General features: G+C 46.8%; 2 protein-coding genes across 2 annotated transcripts in view; both read left to right on the plus strand.

Moving 5' to 3' along the window:
- Positions 1-15541, plus strand: part of DNTTIP1 (deoxynucleotidyltransferase terminal interacting protein 1) — a 19381-nt gene extending 3840 nt beyond the window's left edge. The window contains exons 4-13 of the mRNA XM_017541239.2: positions 1199-1297; positions 6451-6519; positions 6783-6839; positions 7404-7462; positions 9013-9058; positions 11032-11090; positions 11193-11253; positions 13958-14029; positions 15005-15060; positions 15174-15541. Of these exons, the coding sequence (XP_017396728.1) occupies positions 1199-1297; positions 6451-6519; positions 6783-6839; positions 7404-7462; positions 9013-9058; positions 11032-11090; positions 11193-11253; positions 13958-14029; positions 15005-15060; positions 15174-15312 (717 nt within the window). The 3' untranslated portion in view covers positions 15313-15541. The remainder of the gene's footprint in view (positions 1-1198; positions 1298-6450; positions 6520-6782; positions 6840-7403; positions 7463-9012; positions 9059-11031; positions 11091-11192; positions 11254-13957; positions 14030-15004; positions 15061-15173) is intronic.
- Positions 15542-16703: 1162 nt separating this feature from the next.
- Positions 16704-20904, plus strand: UBE2C (ubiquitin conjugating enzyme E2 C). The gene is made up of 6 exons (XM_017541241.2): positions 16704-16919; positions 17390-17417; positions 18226-18312; positions 19060-19264; positions 19376-19435; positions 20655-20904. The coding sequence occupies exons 1-6, from the start codon at positions 16819-16821 to the stop codon at positions 20711-20713; spliced, it is 540 nt and encodes a 179-aa protein (XP_017396730.1). The 5' UTR covers positions 16704-16818; the 3' UTR covers positions 20714-20904.
- Positions 20905-21265: the final 361 nt, after the last annotated feature.

Here is a 21265-nt window from a genome sequence, read left to right on the forward strand (position 1 = left end):
ACCATGTTGACCAGGATGGTCTCGATCTCTTGACCTCGTGATCCACCCGCCTCGGCCTCCCAAAGTGCTGGGATTACAGGCGTGAGCCACCGCGCCCGGCCGGCTCTTGCAGTTTCTAATCCAGTCCATTAGCACTCTTCTCCTTGGTTTGATGTTAACAACAGAGGCATTTAACCTTGCTAAATATGAAATGGCAGTACATTCCCATAATTGTCTCTCACAACAGAAGTACTGGGTTTAGGTTCCAGAATTTTCCTATACCCCAGAGAGAACTGACACTTTTTCTAGGCATTACTTGGCTAGACATTTTTTAGAGATGACTGTATGAGTACATTCCCAGGTGCCTCGCAGCTGTGTTTGGGACCTCATCACCTTACCTTCTCATGTATTCAGGCTCAAACTCTCCTGCTTACCCAGCAGAGAAACTTTCTTCCTTCCCTTTTCACAGCCAACTGGGATTGCGGCCTCCTGCTGCCCTTGTCAGGTCTCACTCCTCTCCATCCCATTGATGTTAATTTCAGACTGGGCAGTCAGAATTCAGTTAGGACTTTCTGCCATCTTAATATCTTCTGGCCTATTCACTTCAGACACAGCCATTCTTTTTTTCTTCTACAGAAGTAATATATGTAAATTATAAAAAGCAAGAGGATATAGATAATCCAAGAGAAGAAAACAGTCACCTGCAATATCCCCTCTGTTACTTCAGTATATAGCTCTAGGATTCTTTTGTCTCTGTGTTTGCTTGTGCTATATTACATTAAAAGGCACACATTTACCAAAGTATTCTACAACCTCCTTTCTTCACTTTGAGGTATATCATGAATACCTTTACATGTCAAAACTATATTCTCTTACATCATCTTTATTGTGATTTTTAATATTTGCATAGCATTTCATGGTGTGGATATGCCACCATTTATTTAAGCTAATTTAGATATTTAGGTTATTCTTTGATTTTTGCACTGTTTACACATTAATCTTTTGGGCCCCTCCATGATTATATCCTTAAGAGGGGGAATAAAGGGAGGAGGAAGAGCCTAAAATGTGAATCTAAATCTGACCAATCCCAAAGCCTTGCTCATAATCACTTTTTCCTTCTGTATGAGGCTAGGATAAAAGCTTGTCTTATATTCCGTTTCCTTTAGGTCGATGTGCATTAACAGGGCTTCTGACCTTGTCCTCTGTTGTATTTCCCTAGTTCTTCCAGAAGGCAGCACTCAACGTGCGAGACAATGTTGGAGAAGAGGTGGATGCAGAGCAGCTGATCCAGGAGGCCTGTCGGAGCTGCCTGGAGCAGGTAAGACCAAGGGGGTCAAGAGATGCAGGCACAAGGTTTAGCTCTCGAGCCTCTGACAAGAAATGTGATCTTAGGCCAGGCGTGGTGGCTTACACATGTAATCCCAGCACTTTGGAAGGTCAAGGTTGGCAGATTACTCAAAGCCAGGGGTTTGAGACCAGCTTGGGCAACATGGGGAAACCGCATCTCTACAAAAAATATGAAAATTAGCTGGGCGTGGTGGTGCACGTCTGTAATCCTAGCTACTTGGAACGCTGAGGCACTTGAATCCCTTGAACCCGAGAGGCAGAGGTTGCAGTGAGCCGACATGCCACCACTATACTCCAGCCTGGGTGACAGTGCAAGACTCTGTCTTAAAAAATAAAAATAAAAAAAAGAAGGCTGGCCTGTGATGGCTCACACCTGTAATCTCAGCGCTTTGGGAGGCCAAGGTGGGTGGATCATCTGAGGTTGGGAGTTCAAGACCAGCCTGACCAACATGGAGAAAACCTATCTCTACTAAAAATACAAAATTAGCCAGGTGTGGTGGCACATGCCTATAATCCCAGCTACTCCTGAAGCAGGAGAATCGCATGAACCCAGGAGGCAGAGGCTGCGGTGAGCTGAGATCGCACCATTGCACTCCAGCCTGGGCAACAAGAGTGAAACTTCAAAAAAAACGAAAAGTGCCGGGCGCGGTGGCTCAAGCCTGTAATCCCAGCACTTTGGGAGGCCGAGGCGGGTGGATTATGAGGTCAAGAGATCGAGACCGTCCTGGTCAACATGGTGAAACCCCGTCTCTACTAAAAATACAAAAAATGAGCTGGGCATGGTGGTGCATGCCTGTAATCCCAGCTACTCAGGAGGCTGAGGCAGGAGAATTGCCTGAACCCAGGAGGCGGAGGTTGCGGTGAGCCGAGATAGCACCATTGCACTCCAGCCTGGGTAACATGAGTGAAACTCCGTCTCAAAAAAAAAAAAAAAAGAAAAGTGATCTTACCGTCAGTGGTATTTTGGGGAATGCCTAACAAGCCACATATCTAGATAGGCTTGAGGCTGTTGCTGACAATCAAGGGAAGGGAAATAGCTACTCTATGTCAGGTACCAGGATAAATGCATTATTTTTTTTTATGTCTCAGAAGAAACCGTGTACAGAAGATATCTTTTAATTTCTATTTTACAGATGAAGAAATTGTTGCTTAGCAAACTCAGAGAAGAGTAGAATGGCAGTAGCTGGAGGGGAGAATAGGAGGATAATCAGGGTGCAAACTTTTAGTTATAAGACGAACAAGTTCTGGGCAGTTTTTTGTACATGGTGACCACATATCTCTCTTGTTTGAAATTTGCTGAGACCATAGATCTTAAGTGTCCACACACACAAAATGGCAGCAGTGGATGTGTTGATTGATTTCATTGTGGTAATCATTTCACTGTGTATGTGTATGTCAGTTCATCACATTGTACACCTTGAATATGTACCATTTCTGTTTATCAATTATACCTTAATAAAGCTAGAAAAACTTAAAAGGCAAGCAAAAAAAAGAAATGGCTTAAGACACACAGTAATTAGAATAGCTAAGATCTGTCTCATCTCTGCAAGTACTTGGTGGATCGAGTCACCACGGCCCTGTTTGGTATCATGGGGGTGAGCACCGTGCTGCCTCCCTGCCTCTCTGCTGTGGTCAGGAGGTATGACATCAGGTCTATAAATGACTGCTCCCAAGAGAGTAGAGAACCTGTTTACATGTGTCAGCTGCTGTTATTAATAGAAATTGTTAGCATCACCCTTTTATAGGGAGACATCAGGAAAGGTCGCCAGTAGTTGCTGGCTTACTTTCTCTCCTCCCATTCATTCTGTTCACTTTGCTTTCACTTCAGTCCCCACCTCTTCACTGCAACCCCTCTTGTCGGGGTCACTAGTAACCTCCCATGTTGACAAACGCTGTGGTCCCTAACTGTCCTTAACTTAGCTTCACAGTGACATTTGTCACAGTGGATCATTTCGTGTTTCTTGGAACACTCGTCTGTTTGCTCCAACTTCATTGCCTACTCTTCTCCGTCACCCCCTCCCCAACCTCTGACTGTTGGTGCCTTCCCAAGTTCAATCCTCAAACCCTTTCTCTTTCATGGTTCACTGTTTTCGTAGGTGTTTTCATCTAGTCCTGTGGCTTTGAAGCCAATTCAGCTGCTCATAATTGACACATTTATATCTCAGTCCAGAGCTATATTCACTGTTAGCAGGTTCCAATCATCTTCTCACAGCAGCCAGACTGATCTCTGTAAAGATGAATTAGATCATGTCACTCCACCTTTTTTTTTTTTTAATGGCATTTCGCTCTGTAGCCCAGGCTGGAGTACAGTGGCACTATCTTGGCTCTCTGCAACCTCTGCCTCCCAGGTTCAAGCGATTCTCTTGCCTCAGCCTCCCAATGAGATTATAGGCATGCACCACCATGCCCTGCTAATTTTGTACTTTTAGTAGAGATGGGGTTTCTCCATGTTAGTCAGGCTGGTCTCAAACTCGTGACCTCAGGTGATCCACCCGCCTCAGCCTTCCAAAGTGCTGGGATTACAGGGGTGAGCCATTGGGCCCAGCCATCACTCCCCTTTTTAAAACTCTTCAGTGACTTTCCTATTGCAGGCAGAATAAAGTCCTAATGCCTTACCATGACCCACAGAGCCTTACCTGGATCGGCTTCCGCCTGCTTCTTTAACTTCATTTCATCTCACCTCCCTTTTATTGACTATACTGTAGCTGTTCTGAACTCCTTTCTGGTCCTCTAAACAAGCTCAGGCCATTTTGCTTGCTGTTCTTAGTACCTGGAGTAATCTACCCTTAACTCTATATAGCTGGCTCCTTCTTCAGATCTTAGTTTAAATATCAGAGAGGTCTTCTTGCACTCCTACCTCTGCTAAAATCTTGAGCTTTAAAGCCTAATCTTGTTCACCACTGTATTCCCAGCCTTGGAATATGGCTCTTAGTATGTGTACTGAGTTTGCTGAATTATTGACTAAGTGAATGAACAAATAATAAATGAACAAACTTCCTGCTCTAATAGAACTTACAGCCTAGTTAACAGACAGGTATGAATTAGATTACCACACAAATATATGCACAGTTACACATTGAGACTTGTTCACTCTGAAAAGGGACAAAGTTTGGAGAAGAGGATGAATCCAATTATGGATTAGCAGCTTTGAGCCATCCAAGCATGGCGCAGACTATTTGGTATGTAAGTCTAGAGCTCACACGATAACCTTTTGTCTACAGCTGAAGACTTTAAAAATTATGGAGTCATGGTTTATAGATATTAATTGAAGCTGTGAGAATTTCTAGATGAGAGCAAATAGAATATGTAATGAGAGACGATGGGGGAAAAGAACCAGACCGAGGAGGAAAGGCCAGCAAAGAAGGCTAAGAAAGACTGGCCAGAGAAGTAGGAGGAACACAAGGAAGTGTGTAGAAAAGAGTGCTTCCAGAAGGGGGAACCCTCAGCACAGTCAAATGCCACTGGCAGAGGTCGGATGAACCCAATTCTGCACCTGGCTGCAAGGCCCCTGCACATGCACCATCTCCCCTCTGCCCATTCCATCTTGTTCTTCCTCAAATGAGCGAGGTGTTCCCACCTTCAGGCTTCCACACTCCTCCCTGCTGCTGAGACGCTTCTGCCCGGCTTTTTTTTTTTTTACAGCCTCCTTCACACCTCAACTCAGAGGCCACCTTCTGAGCAAGGCTTCCCTGGCGACTCCCTCAAAGTAGCCCTCCCACTGTGGTGTTTCTCTGTCACATCTGTCTGGGTTTCCTTTTTTTTTCTGACAGCATCTATCATGATCCACAATTATCTTGTTTGTTTCTGTGCTTATTATCCAGGTCATCCACAGAATATAAGCTCCACAAGAGCTTGTCCTCGTTACTGCTGTGTCCACAGCACTTAGGTCCTAGGTACTCAATATTTATTAAAAGAAAGACAGCAGGCCAGGTGCAGAGGCTCACGCCTGTAATCCCAGCACTTTGGGAGGCCAAGGCGAGTAGATCAGAACGTCAGAAGTTTGAAAGCAGCCTGGCCAACATGGTAAAACCCTGCCTCTACTAAAAATACCCCCCCAAAAAAAAAAAAAAATAGCCGGGCATGGTGGCATGCCTGTAATCCCAAGCTACTCAGGAGGCTGAGATAGGAGAATTGCTTGAACCTGAGAGACAGAGGTTGCAATGAGCCACCACTGCACTCCAGCCTGGGCAACAGAGCAAGACTTTGTCTTGGAAAAAAAAGAAAAACAGCAGCTTACTGAGGAATATGTGTTATACTAATGTATTTAGTTTGAAAAAACATATAGTATGTATTTATGTGGGACAAGCAAGGAAGAATTTACATTGAAACATTAACAGTAGTTTATTTTGCTTTTTTTTTTTTTTTTTGAGTCAGAGTTTCGCTCTTGTTACCCAGGCTGGAGTGCAATGGCGCAATCTCGGCTCACCACAACCTCCGCCTCCTGGGTTCAGGCAATTCTCCTGCCTCAGCCTCCTGAGTAGCTGGGATTACAGGCACGTACCACCATGCCCAGCTAATTTTTTGTATTTTTAGTAGAGACGGGGTTTCACCATGTTGACCAGGATGGTCTCGATCTCTTGACCTCGTGATCCACCCGCCTTTGCCTCCCAAAGTGCTGGGATTACAGGCTTGAGCCACCGCGCCCGGCCTGTTTGTTTTAAATATACACACACACACACACACATACACACATATATTTGTGTCTTTGTATTAACCACAGAAGAGTTTTAACCCAGTTGGAGTTATGTCTATAAAAATTGAAGCAGGGAGCCAGGCATTGTGGCTCATGCCTGTAATCCAAGCACTTTGGAAGTAGGCAGATCACTTGATGTCAGGAGTTTGAGACCAGCCTGGCCAACATGGTGAAATCCCGTCTTTTCTAAAAATACAAAAATTAGCTGGGTGTGGTGACACATGCCTGTAGTCCCAGCTACTTTGGAGGCTGAGGCATGAGAATCACTTGAACGCAGGAGATGGAGGTTGCAGTGAGCCAAGGTAGTGCTGCTGCACTCCAACCCGGGCAACAGAGTGAGACTTTGTCTCCAAATAAAAAAAGAGGGAAGTAGATAGGGTATGCTTACCCATAAAAACAGTAACTGGTAACACTTGCTCTTTTCCCTTCAGGCTAAACTACTGTTTTCAGATGGAGAAAAAGTAGTACCCAGATTGACCCATGAGCTTCCAGGAATAAAGGTCAGAGTCACTGTGTTCTGGGGTGTTGGAGGGAGAGGTCCTTCAGGCTGGGGAAGCAAGTGAAATATGTGGGTCCAGGGAGGTCTCAAGTACCTTCCATTTGTAGGACCAGGTCCAAACGGCATCATGCTAGATGGGCTTCTGTGGCCTGGATCAGAGCAGGGCTGGGGGGCTGTAGTCCAGGACTCTGTCTTCTGCAACTCCAGCAGACCTGCAGCTCCCAGGCACTGGCCTTCTGCTAACCCCCTTCCGTTTTCTTTTAGCGTGGCCGGCAGGCAGAAGAAGAATGTGCCCATCGAGGAAGCCCACTTCCTAAAAAGGTAAACCATTTCCTTGTGTCATTTTCTGGCTGAAAAAGGCCCTTGAGGCCAGGCATGGTGGCTCATGCCTATAATCCCAACACTTTGGGAGGCCAAACTGGGGAGGATCACTTGAGCCCAGGAGTTTTGAGACCCGTCTTGGTAACATAGTGAGACCCTGTCTCTACAACAAAAAAATAAATTAGCCAGGCATGCTGGCATATGCCTCTTGTCCTAGCTGCATAAGAGTCTGTGGTGGGAGGATCACTGAGCCCAGGAGTTCAAGGCTGCAGTGAGATAATGATCATCCCGTTGCACTCCAGGCTACAGAGGGAGACCCTGTCTCTCAAAAAAGGCTCTTCACCGATAAAAGAAAAAAATGGCTCTTCACTCCACAAAGTACTGGACTTCCTCAAAGCCTTTTTGAGCCTTCCTGGGCATGACAGGCAGTTTTTCTCCCTGTCCCCTGTCAAATATCATTTGATCTCTTTGAAAAACCATCTCTACCAAGTGACTCCGGACCTGCCCACAAGGTACGGGGAGTAACCCCAGGGGCAGGCCTCTGACAGCTGTTCTTTGTGGCAGAGGAAAGGACGGCCTCCTGGACACATCCTGTCAAGCGACCGGGCAGCCGCCGGCATGGTGTGAGTAGGGACCAACAGTGTGGTGAGACCCTAGGGGAGCAGATGGAGCGAGGGGTCCCGAAGGAAAAGAGGCCAGGGTTCTGTGCCTGGCAAAATCAGATCCATCTGCTTAAGTCATCGTGGAGGGGGTTACCCTGGTTTGAGGGGAGAGGAAGGAGGGTAGTGAGGAGGAAATTGTTTTATCCCCTGAACAGTCTGGCCTAGCTTGATTAAACACCAGAGGTTTGTCATTGTTAGCATATATTGAATGCTTATGACTGGTCTAAATACCTTACGTACTTTACCTTTTAATCTTTGTAGCCACCCTTTAAAGAAGATACCATTAATTTTTCAGATAAAGAGCAGACTCAGAGGCCAGGCACGGTGGCTCATGCCTGTAATCCCAGCACTTTGGGAGGCCAAGGCGGGTGGATCACGAGGTCAGGTGTTCAAGACCAGCCTGGCCAAGATGGTGAAACCCTGTCTCTACTAAAAATACAAAAATCAGCTGGGTGTGGTGGCGGGCACCTGTAATCCCAGCTTCTTAGGAGGCTGAGGCAGAGAATTGCCTGAACCCAGGAGGCAGAGGTTGCAGTGAGCCGAGATTGTGCCCTTGCACTCCAGCCTAGGCGACAGAGTGAGACTCCATCTCAAAAAAAAAAAAAAAAGAACAGACTCAGAGAATTACTTGCCTGATGTCATACAGTTATTGCCTCCAAAATGGTCATTTTCAAATATATGTATATCTTTTTTTAGAACAGTTTTAGGTTCACAGCAAAATTGAAAGGAAGGTACAGACATATCCCATATACTCCCTGCCCCTACACATGCACAGCCTCCCCCATTATCAATACCAGGCACCTGAGTGGTACATTTGATGAAGCTGCTTTGACTCATCTTGATCCTCAGGGTACATAGTTTCCATGAGGGTTCCCTCTTGGTATTGTACATGAACGTAGACAAAAGCATAGTGACGTGCATCCACCATTCTGATATCACACAGAGCACTTTCAGGGCCCTGAAAATCCTCCATGCTCTACCTGTTCATCCCTCCTTCCCCCCAACCCACCCTCCAGCCCCACTTTCTAAAAAAATTTTGAAGCAGCAGAATCTTTTTCAAACAAAACTTTTCATGGAAGCCCAATATTTAAATCAAGCCACACTGGTCTGGTTCAGGGGCTTGGGGTTCATTTGAAACCACTGGCTTAGTAGATGGGATAGTATTCACTGTCATACCTTAGACGTGTCTCCTACATGAAGCAGTTTTATTTCTCACAAACACAAGATAGGTAGGGCAATTGCTGCTTTTGTCTCTTTTGACAGATGAGAAAACTGCCACTCATAGGTTCTTGGAGTTGCTCACGCCACTGTGTAAGAGCAGGGCTAGTGCTAGAATAGCTTCCAGTCCAGTGCTTTTTTACCTTTGCTCCTCCTCTAACGTGTCACCACGAAGGAGGATGCCCAGGGCTAAAGTGAGAGTGTGTGAGGAACTCCTACCATCACCAGCAAGCCTGCATTCAGTCCTAGGTCTCATCTTGGAGAATTCACCTTTATTCTTTCCTTCCAAGCAGATGGAAACCAAAATCCTGTGAACCAATTCGCCGGGAAGGTCCCAAGGTATGCTTATGTGAGCATGGCAGTGACCACTATCTCTGGGACCCACCACGAGGGAAAGGGGCAGAGGGCGAAGGATGCATGCACACCATTCCAGAACCATCTTCCCCTCTCCACCTCCAGCCACACTGGCTCAGAGAGGATCCTATGTAGGAACTGGTGTTAGAGCCAGAACAAAGAGAGGCCTTGAATCTTTGCTGAAGCCTTCTCCTTATAAGAGCTAGTGGTCACTAACACTTATTCAATACTTAGTATTAACAGCCAGTGCCCTAAATCTTTTGTGTAGACTATCTCATTTAATCTTTATAACAACTTAGGAGATGGATTCTGTGAACCATTCTATAAACGAGGAGTTTCCTTTTCTGCCAACTTCCCTGTGGTCAGAAATTATTTTATTCAATTTTCTTATACACTTACTGCACTTGAGACTTGCCCAGAGTCACATAGCTCGTAAGTGATTGAGCCAAGTCTCAAACCCAAGACCCACTGACACCAGATTCTGTGCTTCTCACCATTAGCCTCTGTTGCCTCCAGAGCAGTTGTTTGCACACTGTTGTAGCAGTGAGATCCTTTCTTAAATAAAATCATCTATGGAACTCCAATAATGTTGATACAGCACCCCTGTCCTCATTGAGGCTGCGTCCAGTAGCTGCTGTCCACCTCTTGTCTTTTGGCCCTCTCTGCTTTCACACTGGTAATCATGCCTTTCTTCTAAAACTCTATTCGCTTAGAATAATGATCCTGCATTCCCCTGAATCTTTCTGTTCTTCTCTAAACATCCCTTCTTTCTCGTGAGTTCTTCCGCAGCAGTGACTTATATAAATGGATGTTCCCCAGACTTCTCTCCTTGGCCCACTGCTCCATCTAAAGTAACTCTCTGGATAATCTAAATCATGTACTCTTATGGTTTCAGGGACCACCATGTTCTGAAACTCCCATACCTCTTTGTCCATCCCATGCCTCTCTTTCTGCTTTAAAACTTATATATCCTACTATCTGCTTGACCACTCTGCTGGAGGTTCCATAGGCATTTCAGACTCAGCATATCCAAACATGAAATCAGAATCTTTCCTAACAGCCCTTTAAATTACTTATCTTAATCATCTTTGCCTCCTCCTTTTTCTCACCTCCCAACATCCACTCAAGTCCTGGATAATTCTTCCTCTTAAACATATTGCAGTTCCTATTTCCTTCTCTTCATCCTTACTTCTGCCCTAGCTCAGGCCATTCCAACTGCTTTATCACAGTGGCCTCTCAACTGCTCTCCCTGCCTGTCATCTTGCCCCTTCAAATCCGTTATCTACATTGCTAGAAGACTAAGCTATCTTTAAAGTAAATCTGACTCTCACTCCCTATTTAGAGGCCTTCAGTAATTCCCCAATGCCTGCAGAAGAAATAAAATGCAGTCCCCTGAACATAATCTCATAGGACCTCCAGCTCCTCTGGGTTCCCCTCTCCAGCCCCATCAATTGTCACTCCCTAATTTGTACTCTGTTAGCAACACTGAGTTACTAGTAGTTTCTCCAGCATGCCAAGCCGACTCTCACTATCTTTGTGCATGCTGCCCCATCTAGAATTGCCTTGTTCCTCACCCCATTTACTCCAACTTGTGCTCACCCTTTCAGAATTAACTTGGGAAATGCCTCTCTAAGGAAGCCTTCCGGGCTGCACCCTCCCCTTGGCAGCCCTCAGACCCTGTACTCACCTGTGTCATTGCCTCATCGCATCGTGGTATAATTATCTGTACATATGTCTGTGGCGCCCTAGAAAACGGAGACTGTATCTTATTCATCTCTTTATCCCCAGTATCTAGCACAGACAGGGCCTAGCATATTGTGAGTACTCAGTGTCTGGAGTAAACTGTTGATTGAATAATAGATAAGGGTAAGCCTGAGAAAAGGGCAGGGGGAGGAGTATTTCTGTCCTGCCCACTAGTTTAAACTTCACCCTCACCACCTTCTCTATTTTTTCCATAGTGGGACCCCGCTCGCCTGAATGAATCTACCACCTTCGTGTTGGGATCTCGAGCCAACAAGTAAGTTTAAGAGCTTTGGCACTGGTAGAGGAAACAGCTCAGGAGTTCACTAGTAGGAACTGCACTTTCTGGAATCTTTACCACTTGGCTTTTACTTTCCAGGGCCCTGGGGATGGGGGGCACCAGAGGGAGAATCTACATCAAGCACCCGCACCTCTTTAAGGTAGGTGAGGGCTGGGAGGAAAGCCGGCCATGGATTGGGAGTAGTCTGGGAACTCCACACGGCACAGAGAAGCTTAGAACAAACACTGATCTGGGAGTCAGGACATCTGGGTTCTAGTTGCACCTCTGCCATTCACCTTAACCTTTCATGGTTTACTCAGCACCTCTGTGCCTCAGTAATAACAGCTACTTTCCCTGCATGTTTATTGGATGCCAAACATAGTTTTAAATACCACACTTACATTATCTTGAAAAATAAGTATTGCCATCCTTATTTCACAAATTCAAAACAATCAGAGGTGGAGAAAGGCTGAGTGACTTGCCCACAGTTACTCAGCTAGAAGTGGTGAGTCAGGATTCAAACCCAGGTCTGTCTTCACCAAAGCCTGAGCTCTTAACCACTACTATATGTGGCTGTCTGTAAAACAGAGTTTGGAGCAAGGCAGGGTCCTATGCCTTTTCAAAGAGGGGATTCCTGAGAGCAGCTATGTTTTGATCCCCACTGTTTGAGGGAATAATAAAGGAAATCATAAACTCACTCACCCTCTTAGATGATTTTGTATTTTATCGGTTCACAACAGCATCAAAGTAGATTAGGAAATAGCAGTAGTGCATGTGTGTTCCACACATGTTTTTTGCACCTCTACATAAAGCTTGGTACCCCTTGCCAGAACTCCACAGCCCCTATGGGATCCCAAAATCACAGCTTTCTCTACCACATTCTGTGCAAATTTTCAAGTTCTTTGAAAGGCATACCTGCTCAGTCTTCTCCAGTCTTATATCCTCGCATCCCAACACTTAAATAGTTTGCCCAGTGGCTCCTTCCTTGTTTGCCTCTCTTGATGTCATCACTCTTGCTATTCCCTTTACCTGGGTGGCTTCCTCTCCCATGCTTATCTGCCTGACTATTCTTTAAGATCTACCTCCTCCAAGAGCTTTCTTTGTATCATCCCCAAAATCAATACGCTCTTGGACCTACTTTGAATTCTCATTTCAGCATGGTTAAAAATATGGCTTCAGGCCTCATTCCATTGCTGGCTGCATGAACTTGAACAAATGGCTCCACATTTCTTTTTCCTTTTATTAACTAGCTCAAGTCTGGGAATTGATCCACATTTCTGAGTCTGTTTTTGTTTTTTATAAGATGGGAAAAGTGATAGACCAAGGTTAACTAACAGAGTGTAGTAAAGCACTTAGCATAATGCCTGGCACACAGTAAGGGCTCAATAAATGTTAATTATTATTACATAATTTCCCAACTCTAAAATCCACCATTTGTAATAAACTCCCAGTTCACACTCTCATTACCAGTGGTTATTACCTCTCATTTTAATCTTTCCAGTCCAATAACTGGAGAGAAAATTTGTTTTGTTGTTTCACTTTACAATTCTTTTTTTTTTTTTTTTAATGGGACAGAGTCTCCCTCTGTTGCCCAGGCTGGAGTGCTGTGATGTGATCTCAGCTGATTGCAACCTCCATCTCCCAGGTTCAAGCAATTCTGCCTGAGCCTCCCAAGTAGCTGGGATTACAGGGATGTGCCACCACGCCCACCTAATTTTATATTTTTAGTAGAGACAGGTTTACACCGTATTGGCCAGGCTGATCTCGAACTCCCGACTTCAAATGATCAACATCCTTGGCCTCCCAAAGTGCTGGGATTACAGACATAAGCCACTGCTCCTGGCCCAACTTTACAATTCTCTATTAGTGATTATAAGTATCTTTTCAGTCATTTAGAATTTATGTGTATTTCTTCTGTAAGCTGCCTATTATATCTTTGGCCCATTTTTCTGTCCTTCAGAAGACGTTATTCAAATATTTTTCATTTTTAAACTTTTTGATTATAGAAATAATAACCCATTCCTGTTGTAAAAAGATTCGGACAATACACAGGAGGTAATAGAGACCAAAACACAGTTTCTCACCCAGGTGCAAAGAAACCCGGCCTAGAAGCCAGAAGTTAAGCCTTATTTGGGCCGAGCATGGCGGCTCATGCCTGTAATCCCAACACTTTGGGAGGCTGAGGCGGGTGGATCACTTGATGCCAGGAGTTCAAAACCAGCCTGGCCAACATGGCGAAACCCCATCTCTACTAAAAATACAAAAATCAGCCAGGTGTGGTAGCACACGCCTGTAATCCCAGCCACTCAGGAGGCTAAGGCAGACGAATAGGTTGAACCCAGGAAGTGGAGATTGCAGGGAGCCGCGATAGTGCTACTGCACTCCAGCCTGGACAAGAGTGATACTATGTCTTAATAAATAAACAAAACTTATTTGTAACTCCAAAATTGCGTTCTTAACCATGATGCTATTCTGCGTCTGACAGTACCTGAGGTGTCCTAATTTTTGCTTTATTATCGTCACCATAATAATTACAGACATTTATAAGCCACCTCAGGTCACTTTTTAAAAGAGGAAGCTCTAAAATAATAGTTATCAGTCCCGCCAGTTGCTAGGGTGCTTCGTTTTGACAGAGGGACTGGGGATTGGGAGTATACTAAGTCTCTGGGAATTGGGTCCCATGGTCTGCCCTCTGGGCTTGGCTGGGCTTGCTGTGAAGAGATTAATGAGCCCTCTACATCCACCACGCTAGCAGACAAGGACTTTTGGTAAGGACTGCTCAAAGGGCAAGAGTAATGCTCTAGGACCAAATGAGAAGAACCCCTTACCTGAGGCTAATGCGCCTACAACTTCATCTCTTACAGTATGCAGCTGACCCCCAGGACAAGCACTGGCTGGCTGAGCAGCATCACATGCGGGCAACAGGGGGCAAGATGGTAAGCATTATTCACATGTGCCATTGCCAGGGACCCACCCCACCTAGGAATCAGGATTCTGGCTGTGGGTGACAGCTTACCTCCAAATCTGACTCCCAAAGCCTGACCAATGTGAGAAGAGAGACTTAGAAGGCCCATTTCTTCATGCTGAAGAGCACATTATAATCCTCAGGTTCCCTTCCCTGTTCCTAGGTCTCCCTCTGCCCCCTCACCCTTTCACCGTGTTCTCCATGTTAGTCATGCTGGTCTCGAACTCCCGACTTCAGGTGATCCTCCCACCTCAGCCTCCCAAAGTGCTGGGATTGCAGGCATGAGCCACCACACCCAGCCCCACAGAAGGCTTTCTAATGTGACAAACATCTCTTCTTATATGTTAACGTTCACAAAAGGGCCCTCACCCACTGTAGATTGAGGCATTGTAACAAAGCATTTCTACAGGCCCCAGTACAATACAGGCCAATTACTAGACAGCAGGGCAGTTATCATGTTTTCCATTTTGCTACAAAGTTCTAAACCAAGTTATCTTTGTCCTCAGAGGGAGCATGTGGTTTCCTCTTCCCGATTTCCTGTTTCCATGTATATTTTGCTGACATTCTTTGCCATTTTGTTATAACCAATCTTGGGTCCTTTTATACACTTGATCTTAACTAAAAGGTGGAGGAGCAATGGTGGGTCCCTTTTTAAATTTTTTCTCCACATCATTCAAGAGAGAAATGGGTCATTTTTTAAAAGAGGAGGCTATAAATAAGTCACCATTCCCTACTCTCCCACCCATAAAGCATCTACTTTAGTAGAAGATTGTCTCAAGGAGCCATTCCCATCTCTCCCCACTTACTCTTCCTCACTAAATTGGAGAGCACATCCCCCTCTTCCACCTAGTAGCAGGCCTTACATTAAGCAGATGTTTAACAAAGTGTTACTGAGTTGGAGTGAAATGAATCAGGCAGTGACCACTCTCCCTTGCTTCTGCCCCAGGCCTACCTCCTCATCGAGGAGGACATCCGGGACCTTGCTGCCAGTGATGACTACAGGTAAAACCAGTGGGCCTCTTGCCACTTCTCCCCCTGCCTCAAAGTAGCCCCTAGGATGAGGCAGGACCTACATCTTCACTTCCCCCAATTTCCTTCTTCATTGTCTGTTCCAGAGGATGCCTGGACCTGAAGCTAGAAGAATTGAAATCCTTTGTCCTACCCTCCTGGATGGTGGAGAAGATGAGAAAGTATATGGAAACACTACGGACAGAGAATGAGCATCGTGCTGTTGAAGCACCACCACAGACCTGAGGCTGGGTCTCCTGGCCACACTTGGCAATCCTTCAAAGCCCTCTTCCTCACACGGCTGAGGCCACCACTGGGACTGCTCCTAGATGGATCTCAGTGGCACTAAGCTGTGCCTGAGCAAGTTTGTAGTGACTCACTGCACAGCACCCCCAGACTGGCATGTGGTTCTTTATTTGTAAAGTTATTGGGATAAGGGGCAATTAAACAGTTTGTAATAAACACAGAAGGTGAACCTGCTGTGCCCTCAGTCTTGCGGGAACTGACAGAACATCAAGGGCTCTAGAAGTGGGTGTAGGAAAAAAGGACAAGATAACCTCACCCATAACAGTATAGACCCAGGCTTGATGAAACCAAGCAGGGAGTACCAATTACCTTGCCCCTCTTTCCTGTCCCGGTTTGTAGTTTCTCTACCCAGCTAATGTAAGAACATGGCAGACTGTGATGGCTAATCCTGTGGGGTTTGATGACAGACCATATAAAAAATAGAGTTGGGTTTTATTGCTCCCATTTTACAGGTTAAGATACTAAAGGATCTGCCCCAAGGTCACACAATACCCTTTGGAGAGGTAGGATATACAGGATATGAACCTGTGTTATTGAGGTTTTTGTTTGTTTGGAGACAAGAGTCTTGCTCTGTCGCCCAGGCTAGAGTGAAGACTCTGCCTCAAGTGATTCTCCCTCCTCAGCCTTGCCAGTAGCTGGGACTAGAGGCTTGTGCCACCTCACCAGCCTATTCTTTTTTTTCTCTTAATTAGAGACAGGTCTACCTATGTTGCCCAGGCTAGTCTCGAACTCCTGGGTTCAAGCAATCCTGCCTGGGCCTTCCAAAGTGTTGGGATTGCAGGCATGAGCCACTGCACCCAGCCTGAACCAATGTTGTCTTTTTTATTTCTGTCAACTGAGGAGATGTATGAACCTACGTTTTCTAATAGGGAGCCTGCTGCTCTGGCCATCAGCCTCTAGTTTTTCCCCTCGCCGGGATTTTCAGATACTCAGGACCCAGCAAAGGTGCCCAGACTATTATACAGTAGGGAGGAGCAGAGGTTTCCAGTTTGGGGGAAGGGTATCAGTGTGGCAAGATTGGATTGATCCCTTCCCGACGTAGATGGGATCAAGGGCTGGGCGTCCTGGATGCTCCCAGGCGGAGTAAGGCTTGTATCCTTAAGGAGAGTTCATCCCACGTGAACGTTTTCTTGGCCCTTTAATGGTCAGCGTTTTCCAAAGGTCACCAATGTGCTACGGATTCGTTAGTTAATGGCAGCCTCGTCTACCAATCGGCTGTCAGAAGCGAGATCCTGCCGCCCAATACTGGTGCGCCGGTGGGTAGGTCTAGTAGTGACGCACGACAGAGCGCTCCGGCGCGTCCCATTGGCTGGATCAAACCCAAGCGAGCCACTGATTGGTCGATGCCCATAGAGGGTTACAATTCAAACGCGGGCGGGCGGGCCCGCAGCCCTGCAGTTACAGTCGTGTTCTCTGAGTTCCTGTCTCTTTGCCAGCGCCGCCCGGATGGCCTCCCAAAACCGCGACCCAGCCGCCACTAGCGTCGCTGCCGCCCGTAAAGGAGCCGAGCCGAGTGGAGGAGCCGCCCGGGGCCCCGTGGGCAAAAGGTGAGTGATGCGGGGTACCACTCGCCGGGCCTGCCATGCCCTAGGCATTGGGACCCAAAGCAAAGATTTCTAGGACCCCCAACCTCCTTCTGGAGCAAGAGATAGGCGGGTCCAGGAGAACACGCCAGGAGCTCGGAGCCTGGCATTCCCCTGGGCGTGAGGGCCGAGGGCGGAGACTTCCAGGACTCCCACCTCCTTGCGCGGGTGAGTTTGGGAGATGGGGGACACGCCAGGAGCTCAGATCGCTCTTTGAGGTTCTCCCTAAGGAGGATGGGAGGGTAGGAGCGCTGCCAGGTTCCTTCCCTGAGTGGGCCTAAATGAAGGCAGCGCAAACACGCTCGTGACTTGGCGGGGACAGGGTAAGGGAGAAGTTGACGGCTCCCCCTGAGAGATTCAGGTGGGAGAAGATGCACCATCTAGAGCCCTGGCCCATCCAGACTCCCAGGTAACCCGCAATGCTCTTTTTGCAGGCTACAGCAGGAGCTGATGACCCTAATGGTGAGTGACTAAGCGCCCAGAACCCCAGCCGACTGATCCACCCTTCCACCCAATTATCAGTAGCCTCATTTCCTACATCAGCTTTTTTGCTAGACATAGGAATAAAAAGATGAATGTAATTTGCTCCCTTCTGGGAAGAAGTTCATACACCCCTCCTGCACCGTTTATTCCTCCCAATTCCATCCCCCTACATGAAGTTATCTCTAAAGCACTTGCCTGAAGTCATACAAGACCCTGCCTGTCCAGTGTGTGCCTACTTCCCGGCCCCAACCAAGTTTACCCACACGCAACTTGCCACCCTTCTTGGTATTTCTAGCCTGTGAATGTGGTTGCTTTACTTTGGATAAGAGTGTGATGAGATTAAGGGGAGACCAGGTGCGGTGGCTCAAGCCTGTCATCCCAACACTTTGGGAGGCCAAGGTGGACAGATCACTTGAGGTCAGGAGTTTGAGACCAGCCTGGCCAACATTGCAAAATCCCGTCTCTACAAATATAAAAATGAGCCATGTGTGATGATGCATACCTGTAATTCCTCCTACTTGGGAGGTTGAGGCACTAGAATCACTTGAACCTGGGAGGCAGAGGTTGCAGTGAGCCGAGATCGTGCCACTGTACTCCATTCTGGACTACAGAGCAAATGTGTGTGTGTGTATTTTGGTAGAGATGGGGTAAACCCATTTATATCATATATATATACAGTATATGTGTACATATATATATATAAGATTAAGGAGAAAGGTCTCACCCACTGACCTTTGCTATGCCCCAAAGTTTACTCCACACTTCAGCGAATGTGTTTCCTCCCCAGATGTCTGGCGATAAAGGGATTTCTGCCTTTCCTGAATCAGACAACCTTTTCAAATGGGTAGGGACCATCCATGGAGCAGCTGGAACAGTAAGTGTAGGGATGGGTTGGGTGAGTGTGGCTTTGTGGAGTCTGGGGAAAGGTGGGAGGTAAGATCCAAGTGAGAGCTCTGCTTAAAGCCTTTGGCCAGGCAAGACACACCCCCTGTGATGTTCACATTCTCTTGAGTCATGTGGCCTTGTTCTTTTCCCCTGCAATAAGAGGGTGGGTTTAAAGCAGGGCTGTTTATAGGTGGCCAGACAGTACGGAAATGGACGAAGTGAGGACTTTGGCCAGTAGGAGGGCACAGATCTCCAGAAGGCAGCTTCCCATTGCTGCAGATCAGGTTTAAGATGAGTCAGAAGTCCAAATCTGTGCCAAATATCCAATTTTTAGGTATTAGCAACTAATATTCTAATTGAACTAAAGCACAGGATGCCAATTTACAACTCTTAGACTATAGAATCGCTGATGTCTCCACCAGGTAAGAGGAAAGATCAGGCCAAGCACAGCGGCTCACGCCTGTAATCCCAGCACTTTGGGAGACTGAGGCAGGCAGACTGCATGAGCCCAGCAATTTGAGACCGGCCTGGGCATGGTGAAACCCTGTCTCTAAAATTAAAATTTTAAAAATTATTTTAAAGGTAGGGGGAGCATCAGAACCAGCTCAACAGTTTGCCTACTGTCCACTCCCGGAGAAACTCAAGGCTCCAGCAAGCCCCTTATATGAGGCTTGGGTTGGGATATAAGGCTACTGCTGGAGCTTACTCTGCGTCTGTCTATTTCTCCAAATGCCAGGTATATGAAGACCTGAGGTATAAGCTCTCGCTAGAGTTCCCCAGTGGCTACCCTTACAATGCGCCCACGGTGAAGTTCCTCACACCCTGCTACCACCCCAATGTGGACACCCAGGGTAACATATGCCTGGACATCCTGAAGGACAAGTGGTCTGCCCTGTATGACGTCAGGACCATTCTGCTCTCCATCCAGAGCCTGCTAGGAGGTGACTTTAGAGACCACCCTCTTCCCCTCCCATGCAACCTGGGAGTCTGTCAGGACTCCCCAGGGTCAGCCTGTTCTACATCCTTGACCTTCTCTTTCTCTCCACCCATAGAACCCAACATTGATAGTCCCTTGAACACGCATGCTGCCGAGCTCTGGAAAAACCCCACAGGTGAGTCCTCAGTCCTCGAGTACAGGGTGATCCCTCCCCCAACCGTCAAAGGCTCCCTCGAACAAATGGATCCCAGTGACTTGGTTGGGGAAGGCGGTGTGTCGGTGGCAGCCCACTTGTGCTTCTGCCCCAGTGTTCCTATTTGCTACAAAATAGCAATTATTTTATAGCAAAATAAAATATTTTGTCTCTAAATAATTTGGGGAAATTATTGGGGAGGCCAAGGCAGGAGGATAGCTTGAGGCCAGGAGTTCAAGGTCACAGTGGACTATGATCGCAACACTGCTCTCCAGCCTAGACAACAGAGTGAGACCCTGTCTCAAAAAGGAGGAAGGTAGGATTAACCCCTTCTGTGTTAACGCAGGTTAAGAGTTTGCTTAGTAGATTGCCTGGGCTATGCCCTCCAGTCTCACTGGAAGCAAGCCCTTCCAGGGAGCGGCCTGGGTGGGCAGCAGAGGGAGAATGCCAGGCTGGGAAACCCACCCCTCCTCAGCCTCCTCCCACCTTTGCATCCCTGGTCAAGCTGCCCTCTTGCTCACCTTAATTAAGTCATCCTGGGCCAGGCACAGTGGCTCAAGCCTATAACGCCAGCACTTGGGGAGGCCAAGGCAGGTAGATCACATGTGGTCAGGAGTTTGAGACCAGCTGGCCAACACGGTGAAAACCTGCCTCTACTAAATACAAAAAAAGGTGATGGTGGACACCTGTAGTCCCAGCTACTCAGGAGGCTGAGGCAGGAGAATCACTTGAATCTAGGAAGCAGAGGTTGCAGGGAGCGGACATTATGCTACTACACTCCAGTTTGGTCAACAGAGTGATACTCTGTCTCAGTAATAATAGTAATTAACAATAGGCTGCGTGCAATGACTCACGACTGTAATCCCAGCACTTTGGGAGGCTGAGGCTGGTGGACTGCCTGAGCTCAGAAGTTTGAAACCAGCCTGGGAAACATGGTAAAATCCCGTCTCTACTAAAAAATACAAAAAACCAGCCAGTCGTGGTGGTATGCACCTGTAATCCTAACTACTTGGGAAGCTGAGACAGGAGAATTGCTTGAACCTGGGAGGTGGAGGTTGCAGTGAGCCGAGATCGCATCACTGTACCCCAGCCTGGGCAACAGAGCAAGACTCAGTCTCAAAAAAGAAAAAAAAATTAAAAATAGTAAAAATTAACTCATCCTGTCTCCATCACTCACTGAGACCTGCCTGTTCTCTTCCAGCTTTTAAGAAGTACCTCCAAGAAACCTACTCAAAGCAGGTCACCAGCCAGGAGCCCTGACCCAGGCTGCCCAGCCTGTCCTTGTGTCATCTTTTTCATTTTTCCTTAGATGGTCTGTCCTTTTCGTGATTTCTGTATAGGACTCTATCTTGAGCTGTGGTATTATTTTTGTTTTGTTTTGTCTTTTAAATTAAGCCTCGGTTGAGCCCTTGTGATGTATATTAAATAAATGCATTTTGGTCATTTTTTTAGACAAGTTGTGCCTTGCAGTTACACTAGGGTTGGAGGTACTCAGGGTAGGCAGTTGGGACTTAAGGATGTGGGGCCAAGCAGTGGGGTGACAAGGATTTATTCCCTTGTACCTTAGTTATTTTATGACTCTGCATCTGTTTCTTCAGCTATAAAATGAGTGTCATGCCGGGCGCGGTGGCTCAAGCCTGTAATCCCAGCACTTTGGGAGGCCGAGGCGGGTGGATCACGAGGTCAAGAGATCGAGACCATCCTGGTCAACATGGTGAAACACCGTCTCTACTAAAACTACAAAAAATTAGCTGGGCATGGTGGCGCGTGCCTGTAGTCCCAGCTACTCAGGAGGCTGAGGCAGGAGAATTG

Source organism: Cebus imitator, unplaced genomic scaffold, assembly GCF_001604975.1.
Source record: "Cebus imitator isolate Cc_AM_T3 unplaced genomic scaffold, Cebus_imitator-1.0 Scaffold132, whole genome shotgun sequence".
NCBI classification, from domain to species: domain Eukaryota; kingdom Metazoa; phylum Chordata; class Mammalia; order Primates; family Cebidae; genus Cebus; species Cebus imitator.

Excerpts from the sequence above, each read along its gene's own strand:
- UBE2C (XM_017541241.2), top strand. The coding sequence starts at position 16,819 with ATGGCCTCCCAAAACCGCGACCCAGCCGCCACTAGCGTCGCTGCCGCC. Across the intron at positions 17,418-18,225 it reads AGGAGCTGATGACCCTAATG|ATGTCTGGCGATAAAGGGAT; the intron begins GTGAGTGACTAA and ends TTTCCTCCCCAG. Across the intron at positions 19,265-19,375 it reads CATCCAGAGCCTGCTAGGAG|AACCCAACATTGATAGTCCC; the intron begins GTGACTTTAGAG and ends CTCCACCCATAG.